The 14420-nt window shown below is 38.7% G+C and overlaps 1 protein-coding gene across 3 annotated transcripts in view; it reads right to left on the bottom strand.

Moving 5' to 3' along the window:
• The window catches only part of Sox102F (transcription factor Sox102F), a 162314-nt gene that overhangs the window by 24885 nt on the left and 123009 nt on the right, over nt 1–14420 (bottom strand). For all 3 annotated transcript variants that reach the window (XM_087409118.1, XM_087409119.1, XM_011056104.2), the window contains one exon: nt 13728–13956. In XM_087409118.1, coding sequence (XP_087265244.1) covers nt 13728–13956 — 229 coding nt within the window. The remainder of the gene's footprint in view (nt 1–13727; nt 13957–14420) is intronic.

Below are 14420 nucleotides of genomic sequence, written 5' to 3'. Positions count from 1 at the left end.
ATTGATCGTAATAGAAAAGATTTATATAACATGTAAGTTCTTAAAGATATTATATAAATTCATTTAATATTGTATCCATTTATGTACAATAAAAAAAGTAGCAAGTTATTTTAATTTTTATTAATATCAAAATTCTATAATTAGGCCTTTATTCCGCCCATCCCTTCAATTATAGTTTAAAATAATGCAATAAGTATCAATAATGTATTAATTTTATTAATTAAAAAATGGTTGAAAAAAATTTATTTTATATTTTTAACTTATTTTAATATAAGGAATCACCTGCTTCTCGATTATACCATGATTTCCAAAATACCGTGTATATAAATATTTAATTCACATGTAATCAATAATTTTCTCACAACTTATACACTTTATTTACTTAAGCTTTCAAAATAACTAATTAAAAGATTCTATAATTTATTAAAACTACAAGCAGTAAAGTAATTTTTAAAATATCTTTTATCAATTTAATACTCCATATATTTAATTATCGTGCATTAATTTCAACAAGATAATGACAGCATCATTAGCGTCATCATCTGGAGCATCTCATGTTCCAGAATTTGCTCTTACTGCGGTTACGTTGCATACTTACGCAATCTCGGCTGCCTGAGATGCACTTTATTCAAGATCGCGTCGACACAATGAAATTGTGCCGTACGGCGGAGTGCGATTCCAGTAAATTTGCGCACCGACTCGAGCGCAATTCAACGTGGATCTCTCTCTCGCGCGACCTAACCAGAATATTCGGGGAAGAGGGTAAAGAAAATGGAAGGAAATCGCGGTGATGGCACACAGGAATGTAGCAGCTGCGGGGCTCATTCACATCCGCGCGCGCGGCAGAGTTCTTACTACTGCAGCGCTCACGGGCTGCTCTCTTCTCTCTTTCTCTTTCTTCCTCTCTCTCACGGGGTCGCCGTCCAAGTTACAAGTATAACTGCACTCAATGCCCGCCGGGTACCTACTTCCACTTCATTCTGTAGTCCTCACGATCGCTGCGAGATATATCTAGATTTAAATATCGTGGTCGAAATGTCTACCTATTGTCGTGCTCAATTATTCTGTTTCCGAAGTAGATATCTCAGCAAATTCGCAGAAGCGCTTGTATATTCATATCTGTAGTTATTACTTGCAAGTATTATAAGTATATATTCTAAGTATATATTCAAGCTATTAATATGCGCAATAACAGATAATCAAGTAATCTCCTTTTTATATTATTTGTACACTTCTTAATTTATGGAATTATCAATGATACCATTTTGGCTTCGCTAATCATTTTAATTTTCTTCATTTTTGTATTAGATATATATAGTACAGAAAATATGAATCTAATACAAATAATTTTAATGATATAAATAATACCAAATTATTTTTCAGTAATAAAAATAGGAAATTACCAAATTGACATCTTCGATAGTTCTAGCGGATATCATCGATGGCTTATAGTGTTAAAGAAAATAAATTTATTCGCTTCGATTTATTTGCTTTATGTTATATTTTGTTTCATAGAAAATTGACTCCAGTTTAATTTAAAAAATTAATTTAATTTAAATCACTTAATTTAAATTAGCTTAATTTAAAGAACTTTTCAATTTAAATTTTAAACAAATTACAAAGCGATACAAATTTAAAAATATATTTTTGCTATATTTTTTTTAGAAAAAAGATTATATATTTTTTTATCAGAGGCCTTCTGATTGGCTTATGACATCTTTTTAATCTTGCCCTCTTATTTTAAGACTGCCTTAAGTAATGCTAATACGGCATCTTAAGACATTACTTAAGACAGTCTTAAAATAAAAATCGACTATGAATATCGGCCTAAAAAACGAATTTTTGCTAAAATTTTAGGTAGATACAAATCTAAAAATAATTTTGTTGAATCATAAAAAAAATAATTATAGGACGTTCAAGCTGATTGCTAGAATAATAAAACTTTTTGCAGCTTTGTTCATTTTGCTTGAGTTCCTTATAAGTATTATTTTTATTGTCCAACAAAATTATTTTCTGATTGTAACAACCTAAATTTTCAGATTATAACTATCTAAATTTTTAGACATTTCAGCAAGATTTTTCATCAACATTCTTTTCATGTATTCTCTGATTTAATAAATTCGAGTAAGTGTTAAAAAAATTCTTTCTTCCGTTCATCATGGAGTTTCGCGACGCCGCATTGCCATTCCGGAGTTCTACTCCGATGACACGATCAACGACGTGATCGCTCGCGGTGCGACCGTTCACGTTGGTGGACGGAATCAAGTTGGTTAACCAGACACTGCCACTTACCACCGGCGACAATTCCCGCGCGTTACATCAGCATCATCAGTGGAATAACCATCTCAAGGAGCCGCGTCTGTTCGAGGCCGGGTCATAATGCAATCAGAATATCGCCCGTGGAAGAAGGAGAAGAAGATTAGAAGGCACCACTCGCAGCACGGTATTTACTTTGAACTATTCTCGGCTCCGCGGTCGAAACGCGCATTAGGTCTCGCGGCCGCGGCCTCGCGAGAGCTTGGACCTTAAAGACGCGTCTGCTCGCTTCGAAGGGAACCGATATCCCCGATAAGCGGCCACATGCTGATGCTGTCAAAAACAAGCGAATCGAAATACGAGAAGACGGGTGCTGAGACTCGCGAAAGAATTCAAGTTGCTCGACAATCAGACGCGAAACAATACGCGCGAGTTATGAAGTCACAATGAAGAGTCGTAAGACAATCAGTCGCGACGGTGACGGATCGCGAAACGAGAGAAAAAGCTATCGGAGACAGAAGAAGAGCCGACGGACGTGTCCGAGAGAATACAATGGGCCACTGTTGCGCGCTCGGTACTCTCGAACAATGCTGGCTCCCGGATTCAGTTAACAATCCGTGTCTAAGGTGGGGGCCGTTGTTAGATAAGAATGACGGAGGCTGCAGAGGCGCGACGATTTACTCGAACATCCGTGAATATTCACGGTGAGTAGTTTTTTGAGGGCAAGATTTCTCTCTGAAGGGAACCGGCGAAGATAATTATCTCATATTACTCGACCTATACTCTTTTAATAATAATAATATATATTGTCAAGAAAGATTTTTCTGTTAAAAACTTATTATAAAATTACATGATGCAAGAATAATAAAATAAAATTACTACTCTAGAATCTTAGATAATTTTCTTATTTTACGTTCAGAATCCTTAACGATGCATTATACGACAATTCCCCTCAAACGTGGATATTATTACGCAGTGATTAAGTTGATCTCATACCGAGCTGATCTCGTTAACCACGAAGCGTCCGCGAAATCTCGCCTTTAGATTAACGCTTCGTTTCACGCGTGAATTTAATGAAGATGCGGTGGGGTGGTTACCGATACCGCTGTCACGCGTACGGACAATGGGGCGCATTAATGAGAAAAATAATTACGAGAGGTCTTTCTTTCACTGTGGAAAATCAGAGATTGAGGTGTCGGCGCAACAACGACCAAGGAGACCAAGTAAGAGGGTTCGTGTAATGTTACAGTCGAGTGGTCCAGACAACGTTCTGGATGCATTAAACACGCTCGCTGTTCCTCGTACCCTTCACATAAGGTGTGATTTTAAAGCATCCATCCGACGATATAATTATTTCGTAATTAATATAATAGCCGTCAGTGGTTTCGAAGTTAGAAGTACTCAAATATCAAAAGGATATAAGCAATTCCTATAGAAACATATAATGTGCAAAAAGGATGACTTTTAATATATTTAATAATAAACTTATAATTTTTAAGTGGCTGCCTCCGCTACGTTTAATTGTTAAATCTCCGTTAAAACTCCATGGACGCTTTTAATAAAAGAATAAAGAGTAAAGAGTGCAATATATTAGAACTGATAAAAAATTGTATATAACAATTATAATATATCACCCTTTAAGAATTATTTAATCAATTGCCTTGAATTTTTCATCTATTTTACGAACAAGAAATAAAAAAGAATAGATCTGTCAGAATTAGGCCACACACAAAAAAAACTTGAGCAGTAAAACTTAAGCAGCAGCAAATCCAACATGTTGATTTACTTTATATTGCAATAAAATAATTTATCAAATCTTAATTTATCAAATCTTAAATCTTAATACATATTTCTTTGAATAATACTAATAAACATTTATTTACAGTAAATAAATGTTTACTGAATAAAAAATGATAGTTAAATAACATAAATTAATAACATGTAACAAATAAATATATTTATATCCATTTATAAATTTTTATTCAGAATTAGTTAAACAGATATTTATTGAAATTATATTTATAGTAGTATTTTTTTCAGTGTGTTCAAGTTTTCTGTATGCCGCTTAATGTCATTAGATATATGTTTAGCATGTTCGAAATATCAACGTTTTTTAATGCCAACATTATTTATTGAAAACAAGCACTAATATCCACCAAATATAAATTAACTTCAATCTCGGTTCAATTTACTTTTCATCTTTCTTTTTAATTCTTAAAACTAGAAAAAGATAAACAACAAATTGAACCAAGATTAAGTTGATCTACATTGGATAAAATAGATATGAGGTTCTTATCATTGAGTATAATTTCATTGGGCAAAATTTTAAGAAACAAAACTTATTATTTCTTACACATAAAATTATAATATGTAATATGATAGGAATGTGTGACAATATCGAATAAAGTGAAGAACGATAGATGTCTAGTTGAAGATAGCGCCTTTTGTTTTTCCTTCTGATTTTCCTCGACTTGGAATAATTATCTGCATATTTATATTCAACAGCTTGGAGGAAGCTTATTTAATGCGCGACCATAATCATCGTTGCGTTAATGTAAGTGTAAAGTTGCAAGACATGACTATCGACCATGACGGTGATAGATGTTTAAAAAAAGCCACCCGATGTAATATATTTGTATTAATGAGATACTGACACACCTGACATTTATATTGATAATAATACCGATCACATGCAAAGTATACATTTATATTATATGCGAGACAGAGAAAGGGCAGACGGCGGGAGGGAGAAAAGGAACAAGAGAGAAACTACATGCAGCAATGTATTGGAAAATAAAACGAATTATGCCTTGTCACAGTCATTCAATCGGACGTTGAATAACAGGTTGGGTCTCGCTGCAGTTACAGTTAAAAAATACGAAAACAGGTACGCGCGTAATCGTATCGTCGATTTTTGGAGTGCAGTATTACTTCCGATATGCCGGGCGTTCGTATGCACGTATACGAAGCTGATTGAACGCGTTTTACACCGATGATCCCCGATCAGCTTTCGATACCTAGAACGCAGCAGCGACCGGGTTACAAGTATCGTTCTTTTTTTTTTTTTCAAGCTGTAATTCAATTTCACCGGATACCGAACGCGAACGCTTTTGGCGCCAATAAACTCGATTCAAACCTTCAATTATTGCAGCACAGGCATTTTCAATTTTTGCGCCGACTACGTATTTCTGGATTCAATATGAACGTCGTGTCATTTACTGCGCGCATCCTTCTGGTTACACGTAAATCCATTAACAGAGTATTTTTTTTTTTTCGAGATTGAGATATACGCTGTCGATATAATATGAACATATTTTCACATTTTTATTTTTAATATAATAATCTAAATTAGGTGGAATATCGTCACTGTCTTCTTTTATATGCTCTACCATTAAAATAATTTAAAAGCAGTAACAGTCATACGTCATATATCACCGAGGCACTAGAAATAAAGAAAGGATAAAAGCAAATTGCTACGAGTATAAAAAAATCAAATAAAATAGACCTAATTGAAAGGGAGAGACACGATTTGAGTGAGTAGCATCAATCGGTAAATTTAATGGGATCAGTCGCAATTACTTGCATTAGTACAACATGACGAGACGAGATGGTCTTCGAAAGAGGTATTGAATGTACAAATCCGAAAAGGCGAGAACGGATAAAATTAAGCGAAGAAAGAGACCAGCAGAATGTGGAAAGTAAGGGAAAAAAAAGAAAAGAGGTGAGAAAAACGAAGAGAGTCAGTAAGATAGTTGTAATGGCACAAAAAAAAACGAGAGGTAGAAGAAAGAAGGAAAAAAAGAGCGGATAAAAGAGAATTATTAATATATTCATAGTTATATATATTACGCTATAAAATGTCTAACAACGATATGTATAGCTTTATGCGAGCAAAGCTGATTTTAAAAAAGATTATTGAGATACAGCAAGTCACTTGTGTGTTTTGAATTTTAAAATTCTTATCTAACTAATAAGAAACAAATTTACAAACTATAAAACTTGGATACATAATTAAGTATATTAAAGAATGAGATTAAAAATATTTAAAATTATAATGCTAATACATACACTATTAAACTTGTTATTAGATTAATATTTTGCTAAGATAATAGTATAAATACGCTTTCTATACAGAGAATTTCGACGTACATTATAATTAATTAACTCTAATAGATATTAAATCGTTAATTTAATTTATTTTTCATTGTATCGTTTTAACATATAAAGCGGGCAAAAAGCCATTTTTGTTGTAACGCAAATTGCGCAAATAAACATAAATGTCCAGAAGACTTCGGAGAGCGTCAAATAACGCGAACACCCAAAGTATCACGCATCGTTGCTTCATGATCAAACGGCAAACATTGTCGGCCTACCACTCGAATACGGTAATTCTTTGATCGTTCGAAAAGATACGTCGACCAGGTTTCTGCGGTAGCACGATCTCCTGCCTGGTTGCTCGCCCGACAAGTTCGGGGGATGAACTGAACGAAAGGAGGACAGACATTCGCATGCGAATGCGCGTGTAAGTCGGCGTCTCTCGGAAAGCGGATGGAGAGCCAAGAGAGCAAAAGAGCGCGACCGCGCTCGTTTAGCCTGTTTAACGGCAGACCGAGTCGCGCTCTGCAAAAATCACTGCGACGACACGACGCGGTGATAATGCGCACTTTGCGGAAGCTTCGTTAGCAAAGGCAAGGGTGCAAACTGTGGAGGGAGATATGACGTAAGCGAGGTGTAAGCATCGCAATGAGGATGACGATGGACGGCTGAACATGAAAAGCGAATAAAGGAACGGCGAAAAACAAAGATCATAAACCTTATTATATGTGGAAGTGAAATTTATAATTATTTATTAAATTCTTTAATAAATAACTATAAATTTATTAAATTCTTTAATAAATGAAATTAGAGAGAAATACACATGGAGGGATGTAATAAGACAAATAGTAATGAAAAATAAACTTCTTTTCTGCGAATTTTTTGTTTGGAAATAATTATGTTATACAATATAATATTCTAAGTGCGCTACTATTTTTTTTATGTGACATACTAATGTCTCATGTCGCGATACAAGCCGAATCAATTTTATCAGTCTATGACATTTTCATTAATTTTATCTCTGACATTTTCAACGTGATAATTACTTTTTGTAATCCGTATAATTGCTCCTGAATACAGAGTACCGCGACGTTAAACTCGTAAGCGCATGGTTCGAACGAATCTTACTTCACTTTACTTATCATACGTATAAAAAAGGTATTTATTAAAATGCGAGCTAATCAGTTTATTAAACATCCCGTTGCCGACAACAACTGCTAATTATGAATTGCGAGGTGACTTTCGCACTGTAATTACCGTATAAACATAAGTAATAGTTTTTCGTTAAGTTTCTCGTTTTTACAATGCGTATACACGCAATTCCCGATCGCAATGGCCGCGATACCGTGCGATTCCCTTTGTAGCCGCTTACGCGCGAGGTGAACAAAAAAAAACTCGCGTGCAAAAAACAGACATAGTCAGGGGGGGGGGGGTTGTATACATGTAACGCGGCAAAAGGAACGCATGTTACGTAAATATGCAGAACGGAGGGCACACTTTTGTTCGACGGTACGGAACGCCCGGTCCACGTCGATTCCACGAGCTTTCGTGCATGTTTCTATGAATCCCTCCCTCTCCCTCACCGTGCACGCGCGCGTGTTGAATGCGTGTACACATTACCGGTTTCGTGGTCGATACGGATTTTACGAGCGGCGATGTGCTTCAGAGGGCGGACGCTCGGATGCGTTTGATACAATATATAAGCGGCGTGATGCGGAGTCGACGGGGGTAGGAAAGGGAGAAGAGCGGAAGCGCGGGGGGGTCGATGGGCGCGCGGGAGGTCACAAAGTAGCATTCTATTGACAGAAAGCCCGGCGCTCTCTCGGGTCCGCCGGTGATTATACTTGGTGATCATATCGCTCGTGTATTGACAAACAGTGGTACACAGAGAGAGAGAGAGAGAATCATCCCCCTCTCTCCGAGTCGCGGGGAGCAATTCCCTCTTATTTCCTCTGTCCATAACTGTTGTGTCTCTCGTTCTCTCTCTCTCTCTCTCTCTCTTTCTCTCCTCTCTTTATCTCCCGTCATCCCCTTCGGCTATATCCCGCCGCAATCCCTGCCGCCATCGGATCGCGGGGGTGGCCGGGCCTGCGGTCGTGTCTCGTGCACCGGTGCACACACAGCCCGCCCACCGGTGGTCCACAATGCACTGCTAATTCCCATAAAGCGCCGGCCGATACGCAAATGGACAAATGGATATGGACATACACATGCAAGCATGGAATATAGGCAGCGCGCGTCCGCCCCGTACCGAACCGCCGCACCACACGCCCCTCTGTCGCCCCTGATGCGCGAAACGCGATGCCCTCGTCCAGTTTTGCCCCGCCTTTGTGGACCATGTTGTCGCACGTAATAACGATATTGTCGTGCGACAGATTATACATCTCTGATAAATAAATATATATACATGTATATATAAAATAATAATAACGTGAGAGCATACAAATGTATAAATGATTTTACAGTGCGCATACATATAAGTATATATTAATGTACTCCTCAAACTATTTGTTGTTACATACATGGATTATTATAGTTTACTGATGTTACGTACGATATTTGCGTACTACTATTGCATTTATATAATATTTTTATCGTCTCTCATAAATTATAATAGATTAATCGATGGTCTTGATGAAAGAATTTAATAAACAAGTTGCTTAATATTGCGGCTCAAAAGTCATTGGCAAAGTATAATTAAAAGTTAACAGTTATTTACATAATTATACATTCACCTGTATATCCTAATGACTAATGAGAAATCTAACGATCGTCCTGAATATGATTATATCGTTAATTATTTCACGGCATGCAAATTTTGATCGCATTTTCGTTTTTGTAGGGACACTTATTATATGTCACCGTCATTTCAATCTCTCCTTGGATTTCTTTTAAAGCATATTTTGTTATAAAATACGCACGTGGCAAAGCTGACTCGTTACATGTACATACGTTTTTACCAGCGTTATAATAATATTCAAACTGGCAGAGGAGATATAAAATTAAAGAGTAATCAAATAAAATTCCGCAAAACGCGTTATCGAGTGTTGCAAGTCTGTTTAGATGGGCAAGGGTTGTTTAGATTTCAAAAATTGAAATTTCCAACCGCGGATTTTTCCCCGGAATCGTATATGATGAAGATTTTCGCACGCGGTTAATGCATGTATTTCATTGGTAATACGCGCTAACCATAATTCTTATTAAAATATGTAAAAGTAGTACAGCGAAACGTGTTAATGTACTAATTTCACGCGCAGCTGCGTCGCGTGTTTGGCAAGTTGGTAATTTATGAGGAACGAAAATTTATTTCAGAGAAATATACACGTCCCGCCATATACACACAGATGAGATAATTTGCTTTTTACGTGCGTCCGCGGGGAAAGACGAGAGGGGGAGGAAGGGGGAGGGGGAAGGGGTTAAATTTCGTTCGCAAAGAGACTGTACTGCCTGAGTGTACTCTTAACATCTTTGACCAGACGAAATGAAAACCTTTTGAACTGCTGAGTGTTTGTTTACGACTGGATTTTCTCTCGGACAGTATATTTCATATTGTCATTTTTACTGCATAAAAATCTCATGCCTGATGGTGAGCAAGGCGTTCATATATGTATGCGTGATACGTATGAAAGTGTACGATTTTCCGTCGTTGAAACGACGCGACGCCTTTGGCGTAGAAGAATACGACTTGGGGAGAAAGTCTACGGTGCAGCAGGTCGGCTGTGATCGAGCTACTGGGCGTGACAGTTCTGCTGCAGGTGCAGCCGAACGTATAGGTAGAATCACGAAAGCGCCTCGGGGTAGAGGGGAACGCGATCCTCGCCGCCCACGCGCGATCGGTCTGCTCGTTCGCCGGGAAAGACGGGAATCGAGCCGGTGGTGCATGGGATAAAGAGAAAGAAGGAGAGGAAGAGAGAAAGAGCGAAACAGACACGAGATACAGAAAGGTGGAAGAGAAAGGTCGGAGAGGTGGGAGACTAGAGACCGAGGAGATCGAGGAGAGCGTGCGGGCCTTGTCGCTGGCTACGCGATCGCGCACACCTGTGCCAACGCAGCATGGCACGGCGTCGCATAACAGGTGGAAAGGTATAACGGAGGAGAGAGAGAGAGAGAGAGAGAGAGACACTCCGGGAGGAGAGGACGAGAAGAGAACGAAGGAGAAAGAGAGACAGATAGACGGAGGGAGAGACCCCCCACTCGACCCCGAGTCTGCCAACTCGAACATTACTATACGCCCTCCACGATCCAAGAGGAGGAGAACATCGAGACTACCGCCTTCCTCCTACGTTTTCTCGTCTCTCGCTCTATCTCTCTCGTCGCCTTTTTACTCCACCTACCTCTTTCTCGCGCGCTTCTATCTACCTCGTAGCTCGTACGCCCGCTCCTAATCTCTCCCGCCTCTCCCTCCGCCGCCCAGCTTTCTCTGTGCTTCTCTTCTTCCCCTATCACCCCCAACCCCCTCCCTTTCAACGGTGCCGTCGTTGCATTTCCGCTTTAACGTCGGCTAAACTCGAGGTGCGCCCGGCGCGCAAACGCCGCCGACAAACGCGTTTTCTCTCCGCGCCGATGAAATGGCGGACGACAGAGCATTCTCTACCCTGGAGGATCTCATCCGAGAAGAAGTTCCACGCGAAGTCGCGTCGATCTCTCGCCCGTTTGGAGATTTTCCAGCGAATCAGATAGCTTTTACTCAGCGTAACTGACATTTCAGTTACTGTACGATCGGTTTGTCGGACGCGCCAATTAATCATTGAATGGGAAAACTTGTAGGTCGACTCGAACAATTTTTCTGGATTTTAGATGTTCTCAAGTCGAACCTATCAGGCTGGGACAACTCGTCACGCGATTATTAAAATACGACTCTAACAGGAAACGCCGAGACATGGAAAAATTCATTTTTGTCGGACAGATTGGCACTTTCCTTATCTTTCCTCTCTCGAATCGTTAAAACGTTATTGCCGGTAGTTACGCGTCTCTCCGACTGTGGATTTCAATTATTAGTGCAATTGCAGACGATCGTAACAACTCCTCGATTCCTGCCTCTCTCTCCCTTTCTCCCGGGTTTAATTATCTAATGACATTAGCCGGCGTTCTTGCACGTGAGCCGTTCGCAAATGTTATGGAAATAATCTCGCGTTATTGGTTGTAGATTTCTCAAATGCAAAAGCGGGATGTCGACAGATTCCAGCTTTCGTAAAAAATAATTTCTCTTTTAAATAAATGAAGTATATTAATGAACGTATACCACTTCACTATTTTTTGTAAATACAGAGAGAGAGAGAGAGCTAAATTATAATTAAAAATTTACTTGTTACGCTTCATTTACAGAGTAATTTGTTAACATAAAAAGTAAAATTTTCGCTTATATACATAATTAATTTTTGAGAATTTTGAATAAACTAAATTTCGTTAAAAGAATTGTTGATATTCATATATATGCGATTGCAAATCTGAAAATACAGGCGTTTTAAAAAAAATTCAAACATTTCTGTAAGACATTTTTTTGCGTGCGTTTCTCTCTTCTTACAGGCATATATAATTAAATATAAATCGATACAATTGGAAATGTGTCAGCGACTTGTCCGTCACGTTCCGCCTTACGGATCATAATCGACCATTTACAGGCTCTCTGGGATATCTCAAGATGTTGTTTACGGCACAACGGACATTGTTACCACTCTCCCGAATTCAGAATATTAATGTTCACAGGCACATCGGCCTCTACCTGCCGCGCGCACATGACGGACATTTACGCGAATGCATTCGTATAGAATTTCGCCGGCGGGCGAATTTAGCGGGACATCGGGGAAGAAACATCGTTTCCACAGCACGTAAATGACTGGCATAATAACGGTAATACACGTCGGGCATTATCTGCACGCGCTCGCATTTTTGCGGGCAGACAGGTTCCTCCGGTCTCCCGCGATTCCTTCGAGCGGCGGCGACGGCGGCGGCGGCGGCGACGACGGCGTGGTTGCGTTTCGCCGCAGCCACGCGATGACCCGCGCTTTTTGAGGCCGCGCGAAGCATCGAGTCATCGCCGTGAGACGGAAGGTGATACTAATCTCGATGCGGTTATCGAATCCGATACGCAGGCTAGAGCGATTTCAATGAGATCTCATTGTGTCCCGAACGTTCGCGCCCGATGCGGTGCGCTCGCGGATTGCAGTCCGGCCGGTCTGGCGTGATGCAGGCGCATCAAAGGTGTACTGTTACTCGCGGAGGTGCAACGGACTCGCCGCTATTAGTACGGTAATATCACAGAGAGAGGTCTTGACGTTATTGTCAGGAACATCGCGGAGATGCTTTTAAGCAGAAGAATACGGCTTAACATTCCGATGGCGCGGGAAGGAACGCGCGTAGAATTTTTATGTCGTTTGCAGAGAGGCATAACTGCGCGCGGACATTATGAATTATTCTTACAATCCTCGCCGGACGAGTCGCCGGAGTCGCGAGAATGCTTTGCTTTATCGCGCGGTGTCTTTTTAAAATGGAAACATACTAAGCTGGTCGTAACGGCATACCGGTCATCGCGTTGTGGAAACTCGGGTTTCTCATTTTTCTATCGTTGCTGCGATATACCAGCACGGCCGCGATTCAACCGCGTAATTATGATTCCGCGGTAATCGATGCACTTTCCCTCGTCAATCAACATGCGCTGGCTGGGCGATTTATATTGAGACACACAGCTTGATCCGTCATTCTCTATTTCGTCACGGCCATGCGGCACGCATTCTATTTTTTTCCTCTATTAATCGTAAACGATATTCCGCATGATGTGACGTAATTGGACAAGTCACTCAAATTATGTAACTGTTACGCTGTGCTTTCATTACATTAGTTCACAAATTTTGAATGGTTTTTAGCGTAAGAAAAGCCGTCAAAATTTCCATTATATTGGATTTTTAAGATAGAGTATGTTATCTATATAATATGTCGATTTTTATGATACAGCATTTCTTTATAAATAATTTGAGTGCAACAAGTGTTGAGAAAGGCAAACATTTTCATCAGATGATAATTGAAAAACGTCATTTAGGATATTAAAACGGAAATATTCTAGATAATTACTGCTGAACTCTGATACGTAAAACCGAAGTCATAAAAAACAAAAATTAAACATTCAACATTTCAAATAAGATTTCACTATATGTTGTAAAAATATCTTTTCTTTTATCTTAAAAATCTTAAAAATATTTTCATTAGGTAACAGACCTTTCATGCAGATTAATTAGTAAATTTTCAATCATTTATAATTCAATACGTTGCAACATTTGTATTCAAGATATTTAGCGCACATCTAGCATTATAATAATAATTCAATATTTACAAATATAATTCAGCTATATTGCTCAGTCATGCATTAAAAAATTGCCTACCTTCGATTGATCCTGCTGTTGTACAAGACGTTCCCTAAGCAACTGCAGCTGCAGGATCATCTCCGATAGTCGGCGCTCCTTCTCGGCGAAGCTCTCGGCGCAAAGGATCCTATGAAGGGCCGCCACGCCGTCCTGATCTACTTGCGCCTCCGTGTTTGATATCCTTCCAGAATCCGGAGGTGATAGTGCCACGTTATTTGCCACGGTGGTAGTCGTGCTTCCACTGCAACTACAACACATATGATTCGAACCCAAGTCAGTTTCGTTCAATCAAATAAAGAAAATAAAATGGATGGGAGAGATAGAAAACATTTATTCGTTGAATTGCTTTAACTCCAAAAGTTCAAACGTAAACCAAAAGTACGACAAATACTTAAGAAAATACATACAAATTTCGAAATAAATAAATCTTCTGTTTAACATGTATATTTATTAATTAAGCAATTAATAATTATTATCGAGAAAGAAATTATACTTAAAACTACTGATTGTATAATAGATGGAAACTGAAATAATTCTTTTCATACAATAAGAAATAAATACGGATTTTATTCTCTATGTCAATCATCAACGATGAATCATCAATCATTATCGGCATTTTTATCAACATTTCTATATTCCATATTATCTTCCATTATTAATATTGATTTCTTTATTAACTGATTACAAATAATAATTACTTGTCTAATTTAT

Source organism: Acromyrmex echinatior, chromosome 8 (assembly GCF_024713525.1).
Source record: "Acromyrmex echinatior isolate Ae372 chromosome 8, ASM2471352v2, whole genome shotgun sequence".
Lineage (NCBI taxonomy): Eukaryota > Metazoa > Arthropoda > Insecta > Hymenoptera > Formicidae > Acromyrmex > Acromyrmex echinatior.
Note: the sequence above shows the minus strand (reverse complement) of the source record. Positions and strands in the feature narration are given on the sequence as shown.